The sequence below is a fragment of the Halyomorpha halys genome, unplaced genomic scaffold (genome assembly GCF_000696795.3).
Source record: "Halyomorpha halys isolate HHAL.00 unplaced genomic scaffold, Hhal_1.1 Scaffold198.1, whole genome shotgun sequence".
Taxonomy (NCBI): domain Eukaryota; kingdom Metazoa; phylum Arthropoda; class Insecta; order Hemiptera; family Pentatomidae; genus Halyomorpha; species Halyomorpha halys.
The window spans coordinates 636816-656021 of NW_027113946.1; the positions used below are offsets into that span (position 1 = coordinate 636816).

The 19206-nt window shown below is 28.9% G+C and overlaps 1 protein-coding gene across 3 annotated transcripts; it reads right to left on the reverse strand.

Annotated features, from left to right (window-relative positions):
* Window positions 1-1051: 1051 nt before the first annotated feature.
* Window positions 1052-17176, reverse strand: Pfrx (6-phosphofructo-2-kinase). Of its 3 annotated transcripts, XR_001342950.3 has the most exons (10): window positions 16983-17175; window positions 14928-15053; window positions 13146-13306; window positions 12639-12773; window positions 10768-11025; window positions 9471-9689; window positions 8214-8448; window positions 6971-7098; window positions 6139-6217; window positions 1052-2472 (listed from the first exon to the last, which is right to left on the reverse strand). XR_001342950.3 is itself a non-coding variant. In XM_014418485.3 (9 exons), the coding sequence occupies exons 1-9, from the start codon at window positions 17080-17082 to the stop codon at window positions 2419-2421; spliced, it is 1416 nt and encodes a 471-aa protein (XP_014273971.1). In that variant the 5' UTR covers window positions 17083-17176; the 3' UTR covers window positions 1052-2418. The 3 variants fall into 3 exon arrangements, 2 of the variants coding, with proteins under 2 accessions (XP_014273971.1, XP_014273972.1); XM_014418485.3 differs by lacking the exon at window positions 6139-6217 and having other exon boundaries at window positions 16983-17176; XM_014418486.3 differs by lacking the exons at window positions 6139-6217; window positions 16983-17175 and adding an exon at window positions 15383-15591.
* Between the last annotated feature and the right edge of the window lie 2030 nt (window positions 17177-19206).

Consider the following 19206-nt stretch of genomic DNA (forward strand, 5'->3'; position numbering starts at 1 on the left):
AATTAAATTAAATGGTAGAGAATATTAACCTAATTAGGTAAGATTAAGAACAAACAAAATGTATATTCTAATTTCAAAGTTTTTTCACAATATTTTTATGATATGAAATTATTTAGTACCTAATTTAAAGAGATATGTATATTTTTTAAATAAATAAAATTTAATCCATTTTATTCCTTTACAAGTCCGACATTTCGGCCAACCTCGATACAATTTCAAAACCACATCATTTAAAATACAACTTTATGGAGGCCCTTATTCTGCCCAGGTCATTTATATCAGTCCACAAATTACCCTAATTAGTCAATAGTTCACATTCAATTAAAAATTAAAAATTTTTATCACAGTCAACCAATTACCTTCGTTGTTAAAATTTATCACAACTTTAACTTTTTATTTGATGTGAACAATTGACTAATTAGGGTAATTTGTGAACTGATATAACCTGTGCAGAGTAGCCTGCATAATGTTGTTGTTTTTTCAATGATGTGGTTCTAGAATTGCATTAAGATTGCCCTTGAGGATGGCCAAAACCATGGACTTATAAAGGAATAAAAAATGTTTTGAGACTAAAATGGATAAAATTTTATTTATTTACACAATATTAACTCAAGAAATTGTTAAGATTATAAACAGAGATAAGTATATTAAATTTTAAAGTTGATTTCTTATTACTAATTAAATTTATACTTGCAAAAAATTTTTTTAAAATGGGACATTAACTTATATTGATGTAAATATGGTACTGGTACTGATAACTGGAGGGAAGAATTAGGCCAATAAGTGGGCCAGGTTATCTTTTTTACCTTGTAGTTGTTGCCACATATTGGCCAAGGAGGGAATGTCAAAATTCATTTATCAAAACTGCCACTAAATAAATATTGACTGCCCCAGGTGGGAATCAAACCCACGTCCCAATCCCTACAGCTGCCAAGTCCACAGGTAAAGACGGTAAGGTAATTTCTTTATTCATTTCTCTGCATAAAATAAAATTTCCTGCTTTTCCCTCCAAAAAAATTAACGAAAAAGAGGTGAAATACAATAAATAATCTTCTATTATAATATCCAAAAATATTTATTAATAGATTAACTATAACAAAGACTAGTTACAAATATTATATATTTAGGTCTTTATAAATAACATAAACATCTTAAAATATACATATCTTAAAAAATAAGTAATATGTACAATAAAAAATAATTGATCACGAAATCCGGAGATTTGAAAATGAGAAAGGCTGAACATAAACGTTAAGTGTAGAACATTAATCAATTAGTTAATTGATTCAAAGATGTACAATGTTGTGAGGGAGGAATGTAAATGAAAATCGTTTAGATACCTTAATTTTTTAATATTTGCATATATACAGGGTAATTTTTTGTATTTGAAAGTAGCAGTAAAACCAGTGTATTAAATCAATGTTTACAGCTTAATTTCAACTCACAACCAACATATCACTCTATTGTTTTTTGTTAAAATTATTTCGATTGGCATTCAAATATATGTATTATGCTACAAAGATGTTTATCTACCTTATCAGTTAACACTTCAATTACTAGAATGAAATAAAAACAAAAACTTAATAATATTAAGGGGAGCAACAATTAAACAAAAATTAAGATATGGATTATTTTACAAACGCCTTTAGTTTTACTCAAGCAAAGTAATATAATAATAATAACCTATCTTTTTTTATATACAGATAACAAAATAATTATTAATAGTTAGCTAGGATGCAGAAATGAATTAATTGAAAAATAAACTTCAGATGCAAATTATAAGATAATCACTAACATAGAAAAAATGGGTAGAGGAAATAAAAAAAAAATATTGAAAACATAAAAATATAAAGTCTTTATATTAAAACTTGTTTCTTTAACAAAGTGGAATTTCATTTCTAAGAAGTATTCAATAATACTATAAATACAACACCCAAAAGTTGGATGACACTTTTATCACATATTTTAAACAATATATATTTTATTGTTTATATAAATTATGAATAAATATATATTTAATAAATTTAACAAAACAATATACAAGACCTTCATTCAGTCAAATTATTAAATAAGAGAAAATAAAATTTTAAACTATTTTTTTTTTAACTTCTATTCTTCCTCTGTTTTTATTTTTTATTAACACAAAAACAAATTTTAACAACTAATATCAGTTTCCGAAAAAAAAAAAAAATTAACAGTGAATTAATTACAAAGAACTATACATTAGTATATTATTAATTATAATTTATAGAAAACACAGCACTAGGAAGACATATTGTCTTTGTATATACCACAACCAATAAATAACTTCATTATAACAACTGATATAGATAAATAAAATAGAAAACAGATTTCATACCAAAGCTCATTCAAAACGGGATTTTTTTTTTTTTGTTTTTAACGGAATATACAATTATTTCAAGGATTATTCGAATTTGATCTTTTAAACTTTTCATCAAGAGTACCAGGAATCTGAAACAAGAAATATAATAATGTTTATTTTTATATTCTAATTAAATACATTTTAAAGCATACGTATTAGTATATTGGAATTAATATATTAGTCTGTACTAAGCAAGGTTAAAAGAAGAAGTTGCAATAGTTCTTTAGGTTCATTAACATTGATATTTATTTTAGCTCCATTGAAATAATAAATGCATTGCTCTGCATAGCTGAAAAATTGTTGGCTCATGACTTAATTTAAAGTATTTTAAACTTCATTAAGAGAAATCAGAATGAGGTAATTTGGATCAAAAATTAATTGTCTTATTATTGACAGATTTTATTTATTTTATGTTAATTTTGTTTTTAATTTCTCCATTATTAGTCCTATATAGTTACTTATATTATCAGTTACAATATTGGTTGAAAGGTTAAAATTTTGCATTTAAAAATAAAAAAATGTTCCTAATTTCATTATCTTAAAAATTAACTATTTATTATAGTTTTTTTTCATAATATCCAGTAAATTCTGTCATACTATGTATCATCAATTAAAAAAAAAAAAGTTTAATGTCAATAATACAATGCTATAAATAAGAATCAAGCACAAAGTAACTACCAATATGAGCTGTAAGCTATTAACATCATACTAGCATGCCATTACCAATTCCAATACTACATGAGAGTATAATTACATGAATAATATACTTAAAATACCAGCAAATGTTAAAGCTAATTTAGAAGTACTATACATATTAAATAACTATAAAATTTTAATAACAGGCCTACAACAAGTCTAAGGGTTAAGAACTAGGTAAAGGTGGCTGATTGGCTTTCTTCAAGTAATCATGAAAGATAATGTAGTCATTGTAGTACAACTGTCTGATTTGTTCCCTGACTAAAGTTACTTACTCATTTCAGTGTTGAATGGATTTAAAAAATATATAAATCATGAAGAAATTCATTAAAAGTGTTTGGTGAATTTGCACTTTCTAATAGAACATAACCCAGTATTACGCTGAGCTGAGGTGGCTCTATCCATCCTTCCGATGCCAGTATTTCCTAGTTTCATTTCTATTCCAAGTAATTAGTACTCAGCGCCCCACCCCTCCTTCTCTATCCTAGAAAACCTACAATTGAAATTCTCAATCAAATCCCATACTACCAGGTCCCATTTATCTGACATCTACTAACTGCAGTGTTGGATAAATTATTTTTACCCAAGCTTCATATCACTGGAACTCTATTCCCTCTAACATGTGTCATGTACCAACTACCTTTTACTTAACCAATCTAATCCGATATTATAATAGTAAAAACGTAACTAGGGAGTGACAGTCATTTTTATCATTTTTTAAAAAATCAGAGATTCTAGAGAGCCTTGGTTCAGCTCAACAAACAGCTGTTTGAGCAGTTGAAACCGAACGAAAAGTTCAATTCGAAAAGGTACTGTCGGCAATATGATAATTTAAAATCTCCAGGAAAAGAGGCCAACAATATTTAATAGGAAGGACATCATGCTGCTTCATGATAATGCTAGGCCACATACTGCTTTAGGGAATCGTCAGAAACTTAAAAGAACTAGGCTGGGTAATTCCGTCATATCCACCATAATCCCTGGACCTTTTACGCTCCAATTATCAATAGTTTCTGTGTCCTTTTTTACCAAAGTTTTTTGCAGGGAAAAAAATCCAAAAATAATGAAGATATCAGATTAGCACTGGTTCAATTTTTCGACTCTCTTGATGTGGCATTCTTAAAAAATGGGATATAAATATCGCTGCCATGCTGGCAAGAAGTCCTATTTATGATGGCAATTATATAATTCAATGAAGTTAATTCATAACTTTCCAGTAGACCTAATACTATTCTATGACCCCCATCATCATCATTCACTTCTGAACATAATGATGATGGTGATAAGCTGATAAACTACTCACCATAAATTTAACTGATAACATACAAAATGAAATAATAAACTAGATTTTCCATGGTGTGGAAAATCGAAAACATTCTTCTAACTGCAAACCAATGACAAAGAAATCAAAGATAACCTTCCTAAAAAATCTCCACCTCCAGTTTATGTTGTCACAATCCCACAGTATGTCATGGTCTACAGTTATTCCTTCTACTTCTTGGAAATTACTATTCAGAAGATAATTATTGTTTCCAATCAGCAATTGTTGATCTATTTCACTTCAAATCTAAACATAGTCTGTACTTGGACAATTTTTCATTCCTCCCAGGTATCTTGCTTTCTTGATACAGGAATTAAATTATATGCAGGTGATTTATTATACAGAAATTCAAGATCCTTTCCCTATCTTGGTACGATATCTGCATTTTGTCAGACTGCCTCTTATGAGCATAATTAACTCATTTATACACCTTGCTCTTCTTTTTGCTATTGGTAACTCCAAGTAAATTTACATTGACCTTCTTAGGCTCCTCCACAACCTCGCCCTCTTAACCATTCCATGTTGCCATTAAAAAAAAAAAAAATAAAACATTTTCCACGCCATAGAAATGTAAACGTAAATTTGCTTGGAGTTACCAATATCAAAAAGAAGAGGAAGTCAAGGTCTACACTCTTTTGTATTGGGTGTTAACGTGAAGAAAAGAGCAGGTGGTGGGAGTTGGATTATTCTTACATAATGATCTACTGTCTATAGTAAAGACTTGAAAATTTAAGAGTAGTCAAATCATGGTAATAGGATCTCCTGGAAGGAGAGAAAGTTGTCTCCTTTAGTGACTATAAGAGAGAAATGGGAGGATTGGGAAATATTACCCATAGTTTTAGGAGATCTGAATGGCAGAGTTAATTATGTTCATAAAATATAGCATGACAAAATGGCCAAACTGCCTAAACCAACATAAGGAAAGAATCCTATAACAAATAACCTGCATTAAGAAGTTGATGGATACAAAAGATAAGAGCCTGGAATGAATGATAAATCTGGCAAGTATAGGTTAGAAATGAAATAGATTGAGAGCTGATCGGAAGCAATCATTATCTTCCGAAATATTACAAAAAGAAATATTAGATCATACTGATACACAAATCTTGGAATGAAATGAATATACAGAAAATCCTAAAGAGTTCCAAGAAAAACCTCTATAAATCTTTCCACTTAAGAGAGGATGAACTGGCAAGTGATTTCCAAGAAGTATAAAGAATAACTGTAGACGTAACAGACCATGGGATTGTGACAAAATAAACTGAAACAGGAAATTTTTTAGGGGGGTTATTCTAGATTCCTCATCATTGGTTTGCAGTTAGAAGAATGTTTGATTTGGTGCCAAAAGAACAGCCTGATGGTGTTATGCAGCAGTAGGCAAGATGTATTTACCGAGTTTTGCAACATTATATTTTAATTCTAGTCCTAAGTTTGCACACTAATTGTTTTCTATTTTTCTTGACTGACAGAGGGTTACTGTATTGAATAAAACTTAAAATGAGTTCCTAACCCTCAGGGAATATATAAGGCAGTTAAAGCCTAATCTGACAGAATTAGCCCCTTAGAAAATCTACGGGTACTAAAAAGTGAAAAAAATACATACACAAATGACTGAAAAAGGATAAAATTAATTTATAAAAATTATAATTTAAATATAACAAAGCATTAATTTTTCTTTTTCTCAGAGGTTAAATTAACAAAGTAAAACATCAAGATAACATAAGTACATTTCACATACCCAAGACCAGTAAGTGCCAGATTAGATCTTTTCGAAGCCAAATTATTTAATGGCACACATCAAATTAAACAGTTTTATTCTAAAAACAAACCAGAAAAAAAACAAAAAAAAAAACAATACATTAGACAAGGAACAAACTTAATACACTCGAACCTGTTTTTGTGTAGTGAATAGCGATTGCATACAAATTTTTTTTTGAAACTTCAGGAATAGTTATATAAAATATCTATAACAAACAATATTATATAGAATATTGAAAATCTTCACAATATACCCAGAAATCACTTAAAATCATTAAAAAAAAAAAAAATTCTAACAATAACAGGTCTGAGGTATTTGGTATCTTGATGGGTAGAAAATTAACTATGTTAATTTAGAAAATAAGCTATATTTTTTTCAATAATCATGGTGACATCTAATCTCTGTTACAAGATTATATTTTTATAAAAGGTAAATTGAAAAATAAAAAATATATACTATCTGCAGATGATGAAAATATCAGCAGTATAAAATGTTCTGTGGATATAATAAATTTCTCAATAATATTTGCGAAGCAAAGTCAATTGGTCAGAAAATACATGCAGTGCATATGCATCCAGCAAAAACAAGCACGTGCCACCACCATTCATTTCAGTATAAAATTATTTATAATTCATTCATTAAATATTATGACAATACAATTTATAAGATTATTAAAAATATGTTTTTAAATTAAATCTAGACAGCCAACTAATATTGATAATTAATTACCCTGGGCCAAAAATTCAATTTTTCCTAAATTTTATTTAATTATGTTTACAAAATATTTTTAAAAAGTACATATAAAAAATACCTTTGGTTTGGGTCGATGAGTATCAACAGCATCAATAGGAAACGGTATAGTTTCAACTTTACAGCCATAAGCGACTGGAGTAAGCTTCATAACAGAATGAAGAGGTACTTGAAGGTAAGGAAGTTCGTCTAAAATTATTAAAATAAAATATTAATCATTAAAATTGAAATAAAGTATTTATCAGAATAACTGAATAGGTAAAATTTCAGAAATGACAAAAGTGTCATCAGGAATAATTTAAAAAAAAATAAGGCGCTCAGCCGAGCGCTGGTCTGCACCACAATTAAAATTTCTAATTAAGGCCCATATCAATTAAATGGTTTGCCCCCCAAATACAAAATATTGTACAATAAGAGAGAATAAATAGTGTTGTGTAATTGGCAGCAGTGGTATGCACAAGCCCAGGATACTACTCCACTGCTGCTGAATCCCATATGCCAGAAATGGGGAGGAAGAAGGATAAAAAAAATTATATATATGTAATGGGCATTGCAGAAGTTTGCTAAAGGACCATCAATAACCAAAGTTTTTCATTTTCTATCTGCAGCTCTCAGAGAGTGCACAGAGTTGCAGTCTCTTAGGGTGTAATACCCATGTTTTGTTATCAATTCTTTGTATGAATTGAGAGTAGCCGTTAAACCTTTGGGTGCAGTTATGCAGTTAACCCATAGATACACAATCAAGTTTTTTATATATACACATAATATAATAAAAAATGATAATAATGAAACAAAAATACAATATAGGTTTATATGGTAATATTACTGGTCAGGAAAAAAGATAACACAACTGTAAACTTTGTGAAATTGACTTCATTGTGTTGGCAGACTCAAAAATACATTTAGTTAAGTTGGAATAATTGAACTTAAAAATTCACCATGGGAAGAATTTTGTAAGCACAATTATGTTGATTTATAAACATCAAATAAATGCATATGCCTAGATGACACACATTTTGGATAAAAATATTGGTATATATGGTAAAGAGAATCTAAATGACATCCTGCCTCGTTATTTTATTTAATAATCAAAAATATTTCTTGAAAAGAGAGATCATTGAAACTAAAGCAAGGAGTACTCCAGCTAAATTTAGAACTTAAATTTTCTATTAAATACTCTACCTTTTAGGGGAGGTGGTAAAATTTAAGAGACAATAAAATTTTTATATTTGTGAGTAAAACTGAAAGACACTGATTAAATAAGTATCATAGTCTTTAAAAACTAGAAAAATAAAAGTACTAACCAGCAGACTTATCTAGAAGATAGGCCAAGAGACATCTTAAAACAGCTTGGTGACTAACAACAAGTACATTCCCTTGTCTTTCAAGTTCCATTATTACAGGTTCAAGTCTTGCAACTAAATCTTCGTAACTCTCGCCCCTAGGGTATCTGTAAGTGAATTTTGCCTTGTCTCGAGAGGCAAAATCATCTGGAAATGAAGCTTGAATTTCTTCATAGGTCATTTCCTCACATATACCCTGGAATCAATAAAGATACATGATTAAAATTCTTAGTCCATGAAATGAAAAGATATTTACAATTTTATAGGGTCTGAATGGAAGATGAAGGATGCCAGGAAATACTAACGACAGTAGGAAGGATAAAGGCACTTTAACTCGGCATAAAAATGGGAAACAGAGGAAGGCATCCCTTAGGATCCCAAAGATGAATTGTACACAACAATTTATCAAACATTCTAATTTTGCCTCGAGACCCCCAGAGATGCCCCCATATACCCAGAGACTCCATACACCATAAAGTAAAAGTCAAAGTGGGGAAATATTAGAGAAGTGACTAGGAGCCTACAGGTTTCAAAAGGAAATAGGAGGTAGAAGTAATTTAGACGTTATAAAGTGGGTGATATTGGATACATGGTTTTTCTCGGAAAGCGTTTGCCAAAGGTTCTCTAGGAAGTTAGAGAGTTGATTTTGGACAAGGCATTCTAATAGTTTTGAAAGGTTGGATAGGACAGACATAGGACAGAAGTCGTGGAGTAAGGTAGGGTTAAAAATTTTCTTCTAATGTTGGACTAGGGCAGTTTTCTAGGAAGATGGGAATATGGAGTTTTGCAATGAAAATTTGTTGATATGGTAAAGAACAGGAATAACGACAGGAAGGCTGGATTTTATTAGTTTTACTGGAAAGTTATCAGAGCCATAATCTTAAGTGTGGGATTTTAGGACAGCTGAAAGTAATTCATCGTAGGACAGATATGAGAAAAAGAAGTCTTCAAGGATTGAAATTGTGATGTTGAATATCGGAAGTAGAAGACATATTATTTATTACATTACAAAACTAGTTTTTAATTGAATAATAATTTTATATGAAAGTAAAAACATGTAAATTAGGTCAGTCTGGTTCTTAATTACAGAATAAATTAACATATTATTAAAAGATGGTAAGATTTATAATAAAACAATAATAATAAAAAATAATTTTTTTTTCCAAATATGAAATCAATATTGGCTATTAAAAAATAAAATTTTATCTCATTACTTACAGCATCAATTTCATTTAATGCTTTCCACCTTTCTTGAGGTGCAGGGATTCCTTTGACAGTATTTATTGTCCTCTTCAGCCATGATGTCCATACACGGAGGCCATCTATCTTTTGTTCCTGGATATAGTCTGCTAAAGCATCAGCAAATTCTTCTCCTCTTGAAGATAGATCAGAATCTCCCCCAATTCTCCCTTCAAGATTATGATAGGTTTCACCATGCTAAAAGTTAAATGATATAAAAGATAAATAATGATAGAAAAAATGAATAAAAAGAGAAATAGATTATGATAAGAGTGTTGTTATAATATTCCAAATGAAGCTTTTAGTTTCAACATTAGTTATCAACCGAATTCCAAATTATTGGCCTAAAAACAAAAAAGGATCATAATCAATCGCCAAGATCTGTGAATGATTTTACTTGAAGTGAAACAAGGAAGCCATAGTTTTGTGTTTTGATATAAATACATACACACGTTTAGTTTAAGTATATCTAGAAGTTATTCTTTTTAATTATTAAGATCTAAGGCAACAGTACTTTAAATTTTTAAATTACATTTAGATTTTTTAAATATTATAAGGATGGATTCAGCAAATGTATAAAGTTTGTTCATTCAAATTAATAATTTTGTTTAGATCCAGGCAGATACATATAAATTTTTTCATAGGGAAATACCCCTTTCCTAACGGTCAACTCTTGGCAACTGATAAATGTCTATGACTGTTCATTATAGAGAGGTTGGACTGTACAAGGAGAACTTTAGTTTCAACTTATTATTAGAGCTGTGCATTCATTCTCTATCTGTCATATTCTTGTTGCCGAGTTAAAAATATGAAAGTGCTATTATAGGATGCATTTGAGGGCCAGAGAGCCATTTCATTAAGGTTCGGCTTTCCCAAGGAGGGTTTCCTAGCACAATCATTGGCAGTATCAGGCAGAAACAGAAAATAAATGTTATAATGGTCAACAAAATTATTGAAGATGTTTCAAATTGAAAATAATTTTCATGTAATCCTATTTCCATTTGTTTTGCAAAAAAAAATTCCATCTCTTTTTTCTTCATCTTACAAACTGATTATTTGTTTCTTCAAACCAATAAAGAGAATGAAGGGAAAAAAATCTTGTTTATTTGAATTATTTTATTTATAAACTAAGTTCCTCAAAAAAATCCTGATATAGCCCAATAATTGTGCCTATTTCCTCTTGGTTTATAATTTTTATTACATTTATGTTCAAGATTACAAATATATGATTTATTACAAACGATAAACTGGTTTTGATAGTTCAAAATATACTTACTCTGCATAAATAAATCGTCCTCGGTACAATATGAATATTCATTAGATAATACACAATCCTAGATTGTATGTGGCCTTCGTGTTTATGTACTAATACTTTTTCACCGGTGTTATATATTTTCATAAATGACAGGTGAGATTCGTTTTTTTCATCTAATGGTTGGTACCTCTCCTTGTAATGATCGATCCTTTGCAGGAAGTCATTGAGGGCTGTTTCATTGTTCATATTTAAATAGTCTGGTGAACTAACTTTCACTTCCTAAAAAAAATTACATATTAATTAATAAATTAACCAAAGTTGAAATTACATAACATAAAAATATATTAATTAATAATATTAATGAAAAAAATCAATAATAATCAATTATAATTGTAAAAGGAAACACACGCACACCATTTAGGGAGATTTGGTTATTTGGTGACTCAAAACATGTGTTTCTGTTGAAAACTTAAATTAAAAATTTTTAATGACTGCGATAAATTCCCCGTACTTTATATTCCATAAAATAGGTAAGTGAAAGTAAAAATAATAATCAAAGGATAAAAAAATAAAAAAGACCAGAGAATCAAGGAATGACAAAAAATTCATCTTTAGAAAACAGAAATAAAGTCATTCAAATTATATATTCCTGTCTCCAATAAAAAGATATAATCAACAATTAAAAGATAGGGAAGAGCAATCAATGATATTTCACACAAAAATTAAATCACACCATACTATTTATTTATTCCTAACTGTTCTACTTTTGGCCAATAGAAAAAGATGAAGATGGCTTGAATACAATTTATGACATGATATTGATTAAGGACTGTAATCCTTATCAGTCCAATTAGCAACATTCTGCTGAACCTTCCTCCCACTTAACCAGGAAGATAATCCATACAATTTATAATCACTGGTGCAACTATTCACTAAAACGTAAAAAGGAAATATAAATGATTCCTCAACACAAATTTTATGATTTTTATGGTAGTATTAGTGTGTATTTAAGGTAAAAGAAAGTTGACCACAATACAATGTATCATATTGGTGTTACTATAAAGTTGTACAAAACAAATATAGCAGTTGTATAATTAATTTCACTAAATACTTTCGAGTACTGTACAAATGTAATTAATCATTAATAAAATATTGATATTTATAAAATTCACTATTAAAATTGATGATTGCAACCATGTAACTGCTGTGGCACCGTTTCGAACCAAGTCTGGTAGGTGGACTTTTATTAAAACAAAAGACTTTTAAAAGAAAAGAAAGAGGAAATTGAAAACAAGTGTGAGCAGTTTATTGTGAATAAATAATATTGCATATTTCCTACAATACACTTAAGATCAAAGTGCTGATTGGATTAATCTACATGAAGTATATGATTTCAAAATGTTCAGGACTGAACCCCTTGGACGTATTCTACCCTATTAATAGAAAAACCATTTCAATGTTCTTTTAAGGCCATTACATTTTGAAGACAAAGCAAGTCAACTTTTACTAAATTATTATTTTACATATGAAACTTTCATTTTTGACCAAGAATTCAGATTTAATTTACCACGCTATAGACACAGTAAATTAAAGTTAATAATGTGGGTACCTAGTAACCATGCCCTAGGGTTCTACCTTGTTTTTCAACTTCTTGTTTGTCTGTTTTTACTCTTGAAAAAATAATATGAAAAGTTTTATATATTCTAATTTCGAAGATTGGTATAAATATGATGGCTAAGTCATGAGTGATGGTGAAACAGGGAGGACACCCTTGAGAGATGCTACGAACCAAGTTTTCTAGTGGAAACCTATTAAATTCTATTATTATTATTATTATAAATCATATAACATAAACATTGTAATTTTTATTTAATACACAAATATGTACTTACTCTTATATTCTGCTCAACTATTTGTGGATCATCACAAACTGATTCAACAAAAAATAATTTAAAGCCCATTTTTTTAACAACAATATCATGAATCATATCTCTCCTTTCTGCTGTGGAGTTTGTTGCATCGAACACCTGTTAAAAAAATATCCAATATTAATATAACAATAGGATATAATAAGAAAATTATAAAATAATCTAAAAACTCAACATTTATAATGAGGGAAAAATAAAAAATGAACAGGAAGGATAAAGTAGAAATACTACTATAAACATCATATATTACTGATACTTGCTTTGTTTTCATTTCACAGAACAAGCACATTAGCTTGTTTACAGCTTCCAAAAATTCAAAATGCTAGACGCACTCTGAACAGCTGAGGAAACACATTAAAACACATGAGAAAAATATAAAGAAGTTAAAAAGCGAATTAAGTACTTCTTTATATGTAAATATACAAATCAATGAAATTTATGTTTAAAACCATACTGAGCCTTGAAACTTACAGCAACTTCGCCTCCAGCTCTGAGCCAATTACAAACGTCCTGGAGTGCATCAAGGCAGCACTGGGTTCTGATGGCCATTGCTTCCTTATTGTCAGGCCGGAAAAATTCATGACTCTTATAAGCGGTGGTAACATGTCGTCTGTATTCGCCAAGATTAAACACTGAAAGAATATGCAAACTATAAACTTACATTTAAAGGTGAGGAAAACATAGCTTGAAAAAGATTGATTAAAAAATTAATAAAAAATAAATGTTTCACTTCTTTTGACATAAATGATAAAAATCTATGGGATCATACTTAATTCATTTATTTTAGGAGCCGTAGATAACAAAACCTTCTAGGATAGAAATATAAACAAGTTAACGAACTATCTGGCTTATATTGACAACTTGGCTAAATCAAAACTTATGATAGTTGACTAATTTGGTTAAATTTAATATTAAGAAATATGAATAATTTTTATTGGATATTGGTTGCTTCCTATACAAACAATTAAAAAAAATATATTTACTCTTTTTGTAAGCTGTTTCATAATATCTTTACTGAAACACATTAGTTCACATAATCTATCAAGGTCACCTTCAGTAACAATATATAAATTGTGAATTCAAAACAAATAAAACATTATCTTAAAAATTACAATTTCGAATTAAAATATCATGGAATTAGAAAAAAAAAGAAAGCAGAAAATTAAATAAAATTAATAATAATAATGAAGACAAGACAGTTCTGAAAGCAAAATATAACTAATCAATTTTATTTATTAATTTTAAATCAATAAATAAAAAGGATAACAATAATAAATGAGAAAAAAAAGAATATTTATAGTAGATAGCAATAACAATAAAAACGTTGAGCCATAGAGAAAATGGAAAGCCCATATTTACACTTAATTACTAACCAAATGACAACAAGATAGAATCAAACTAATTCTAAAAATAAATGATTATAAACTATTTAATAATTATAAGCAAACACTAAAACTAATAACTAATCAAAAATAACTAAAATGTTAAGATATCAATCAAATTATGAATTGAAGGAGGTATATTTTAAATCAATGACACATAACTATGTAAAACTGATGAATCCAATTTTTATCAGATCTAGATACGCAAAAAACCATAATATAGAACGCATTGTGACGTCATCACAAAACAAATCTAATGTTAAATTTGTACTAAGATCCAAATAAAGCATGATTTCCAAATTGAAATATCAAGGAATCATAGTCCACAAAATGAGTTCAAGGACTTGTTTTTTTTATAGTCTGATAAAAGATTCATTATATTACAAAAGAAAGATGCCTGTAAAATATTAATAATATAGACCACAGATAGTCTATTAGAAAAAAAATTCCTGTAGAGACAGGTTTGTTGAAATTCAATCATCAGAGTTAATTATCTCAATCAAATATAATATCTGTCATTTTAAATGTATTAACGCATAAGAAACGGAGAAACTAAAAATCAGATAACGATTGGGTAATAGAAACAATAGACATACATATGAGGCATTCCGGCATAAAACATGGTAACTGACAAAATGAAAATTTTTACAATGTTAAAATATTTAACTACAATGTTTTACATTCAAAAAGGAGTCACTTAAAATAACTTAGTATCAACATTATTCTCCAATGAAAACAAATTTACGAAAGATTTTTTCAACATTTATGAAATCAGTCTTAAAAAGGAGGTGTTGACAAAAACTTCATTTTATAAAAAAAACTCAGTTACCTTATTTTACGATCAAACACCTCATTATTTGTTAAAGCTTACCTTTAGTGTTTATGCCAATCCAGTTGAGATATCTAGATAACTTTTTTGATATATAAGTTTTACCCCTTGCAGGGAGTCCAACCATAGCAATAACATGTGGGCTGTTGACATAATTGGCCCGTTCTCCTAAAATAAAACATTTTGTAAAAACTTTGCAAATCTTAAACTGCAACACAAGGACACACTACTTACATAACCTAGACATTCAATGCAAAAATAAGAAAGACTAAGTAATAAACTGTTTCATGAACTTTCCATTTGATAAATTTAAAAGTAAATCTTAGTAAAACAAGTTATGTACATTCAAATTATAAATATTTGTAAAACTGCTAAGTCATCAATCTGAATCACAATGAGGAATATCAATTAGTTGAATACATAGTAGTATTTGTGAATAAATTATAAGAAATGGTGATGTATAGTAGTTTTGGGGTGGAAATTCAACAAAAGCTCACCAATTCTAATAGAGATCTGGCGTTGGAAAGAATTTCTTCGGATCATTTGGCAAATGAGGCTGGAACTGAACTGACAGAGTCGTGGGAATATTTCATTTGAACTTTTGAGGCAAGGTCTCGCGATAAAGGATTAACTAAAATTAGATAATACCATTTTATTGGGTTAGCAATGGAATTTAACACCATTGTTAGTGGGCAAACTAACATTAAACGACTTTATCTCATATAACTCATTATAACCTTATCAAACGTTAGAGCGCTGATAACATCGCTAATGAAAAATTTCCAACTACCTCAAAAACGTGAAGTATCAAATTACATTAGAAAGAAAGTTTAAAATAATTAAAGATCATTTAAAAAATAAATTTTTTTATGAAAATTTACGGAATCAGAACCAGCTCGATAAAAATTACCGTTATAAATCACATAAAAGTTCACTTTAATATTTATAGGATACATTCAAACTTACTAAACAAATGTAGATCTAAAATAACCTTTTTAAAAAAAAATATGAAGAAAAAAAGAGACCGTTTCAAACATCGAAACAAATAGAAAGACAAAAGTGAATAAAATTAATCAATAATCATCATAAACAAATACATTACGTGAAATGAATCACAATGACACTCCCAATAAACTGAATAAAACATTTGCATTAAACTGATTTAAAACCACTTGAAGAATTTCAATAAATATTAGCTCAACAGAATAGTTGAATTCCATAAATTCATACCTAATTACTGATAAAAATATGGAAAATCTCTTCATAAGCATTTTAATAATTTTCTATTTAAATTAATTAGCTTAGTACTATTATTACACATTTTCAAAACTGACTATCCTAGTCTTTGCTTTGATTTGATGAGAAAGATAAATAACAAGTAAGAAAGAATTTTGTAAAGATGTACAAGACGTTTTAAATTTAATTTTTTAAAAATATATAATCTAATAATGATAAAAAGGCTTTTAATCATGTGTAAATAATACTGTTTTTCTTTATTGATTATTTTAAACGATAAAAAACTTGGTTAATTGCAATTTGATTACTTAATTGATAATTCATAATTTAAGTCATTCTAATAAAAAAACAAAAGATATTAAATACATTTTATGTTAAATATTTCAAGTATGTAAAGTCAAAATTCTGTATTAATGAAAATACTATATGTACATTTGCAAAAATCCGAGCATAAATGAAGTGCACAAAATATTTTGACAAAAAGCCAATGTTTGAAAGCTATATATACACAAAACAAGAGTATCTTGAGTCAGATTATTGATTAGCCACAGAATATCCTGCTGGAAGAGATAGGACTTTGCTGAATTATTTTCACCACGAACCATCAAATGGAAGGGATAATTGCAAAAATCTTTAAAACGGAATGTTTCTTTATTTAAAATAATCTATATAAGGATCGGATGTCAATTAACATTATTTTGATAGATAATGTTGAGTTTAAGAGAACAGTGAATAATTGAACATGAATTCCAGTAGATATGACAATTTAATAGGCTACAACATCGTTTCCAAGTGCTGTCATGAAGTTTTAAAAGAATCGCAAACCAGGCAAGAACATAGCACAAACTAAATAATACACACCTCTGATGGGGAATGGTTTGGTCTGAATAGTATCCGAAGTCGGAGGAGTATGTCTTTGAGAAGCTGGCGACATGTCCAAATCAAAAGGTCCCAGTTTCATAGTCGATCATGAGGTGACAGATACATACGAGCACATTGCCGATGTGTAGTACACTGTTCGGTTGACGGGGTTCAACTGCTCCCCTCCATTCTATACCATCTTAGTCCTATGCTGACGCATGCGTTTATGGCGTGATCCTATCTTGAGCACTTCCAAGTCTTTTACTATTTTTTTTTTTTTCAGTTTATGATTCGCTTTTATTAAAGTACTTATGCAGTTTCTCGCAGAACAGAACTATGATTTGTTTTAGAATAATTACAGCAGAGCACTAACCTAAATTCGAAGGCTTACTGACTAACTTTTTTATTTATTTCATACGATTTATCCTCCTTAATAAATAAAATAATGTGGTGTAGATAGTTGACCGTGGATTACTGATTGGAGAAGATGATCGGGTGGTGTGGGAAGCAAAGAAATAACATAAATAAACAAAAAAATATTTATTTATCCCGACGTTTCGACCTGTTTTTCAGGGGCTGTAAAAACAAAAAGATAACAGCCATCATTTAGATAGAAAAAAGTTGATTAATAACTATGGACAAAGACACTAGTAGATTGATTACATTATTATTTATATACATATAAATGTGAGTAATAAATAAATAATACAGTGGAAAGAATCTATAAAGAATTAGTTAAATTAATAATGAAGCTTATGAAAAAAAAATCTACAACTGTCTTTGTTCATAGTTATTAATCAACTTTTTTCTCTCTAAATGATTGTTGTTGTCTTTTTGTGTTTATAGCCCTGATGAAAACTTGAAAATCAGGTCGAAACGTTGACATAAATATTTTTTTGTTTATTTATGTCGTTTCTTTGCTGACCGCACCCCCCAATCATTTTCTCCTATCAGTTAAATAAAATAAAATAAATAAACAGTTGCATTATTTTTTCCTTTCAAAATATAAACAAATACCATTATTGCTCCATAAAGTACCCTTTTAACCCTCATCTAATTAATTTTATTTGTTTTTCTTTATTTTCTCGTTTAAAAAGTTTGTACGAATTTTCAAAATCAATAAAGAATTATATCGTAAAAAAAAAAAAAAAATAAAGAAATAAGTTCAGTATTCTTCTGAAAAGTATTTAAGTAAAAAATTTAAACTTTTCATCTTTAATATGTATATTAAGGTTAGTTAGTCCAAGAGGAGCGAAAAAGAAGCCTATCCCAATATTTGATAACTTTAATGAATACTTTAAACAGTTTGGAGTCGATATTGATGGCTGCCAACCGTAATTACGAAAAAGTCTTTTTTGAGTTTATACGGCTAAGGAAAAAAAATTCTCTTCGGAAAAAAGCTAAATATCTACTCAGACTAGATAAAAGACATAGCGAATGCCATTAAAAACTTAAAGCTCCATATCCTTAAAACCATCTTCAGCGCTAAAAAAACTTCATAGTATATCACAAGGGCGTACCAAATATAGAAACTAGAGAGGGGGGCAAGCCATAGTCAATCAGTTGGTGACATTTCAGCACAGAAAGGGCGAATTTTAAGAAAATTATATATAATTGTCGTGGTGTTTTATTTGCTACTAGAATTACCTATTTGTTTGAAAAAAAATTTGATTATTATTGAATTATTATTTTTTTCACCTCTAGGGGGGGGGAGGGGGGGAGCTGCTCCTTCTGCCCTATCCCCGCTTGGTACGCCCATTGTATATCATTTAGAATATAGCGAACTTTCTAAAATCTGAGCATTAATTGGTCTTTTTTCGTTCAGTAGTTTTCAAGAAAAAGTTTTTCAAAAAATATCAGTTTTTTTTGCAAAAAAAAATTTAATATTTTTTGAATTAATTTTGGCGAATATCATGAAATCTGCTGCTCCTACCAAGATAAATGTTTTTAACTACGTTGGAGTACAATCAACAAGCTTTAATTTGGGTACTAACAGGCAAATTAAATGCGTACTTCTAATAGTTGCTAAGATATAGTTTCCAAAATTCTAAAATCGGTTAAGGGTTTGTTCATCACTTTTTAATGAGCGAAGCGAGTCTTCAGCTTTGATCTTACTACAGGAGTAGAGCCACTTAAAAATCACGTTACAAAACAATGCTTTCGACAAACCTTTAAAAGTTAATAATCATTCTATGTAACATACCATATTTTAAATTAAGGAGAT

Excerpts from the sequence above, each read along its gene's own strand:
- Pfrx (XM_014418485.3), bottom strand. The coding sequence starts at position 17,082 with ATGAAACTGGGACCTTTTGATTTGGACATGTCGCCAGCTTCTCAAAGA. Across the intron at positions 11,026-12,638 it reads TAGTTGAGCAGAATATAAGA|GAAGTGAAAGTTAGTTCACC; the intron begins GTAAGTACATAT and ends AATTTTTTTTAG. Across the intron at positions 9,690-10,767 it reads GGACGATTTATTTATGCAGA|CATGGTGAAACCTATCATAA; the intron begins GTAAGTATATTT and ends TTTAACTTTTAG.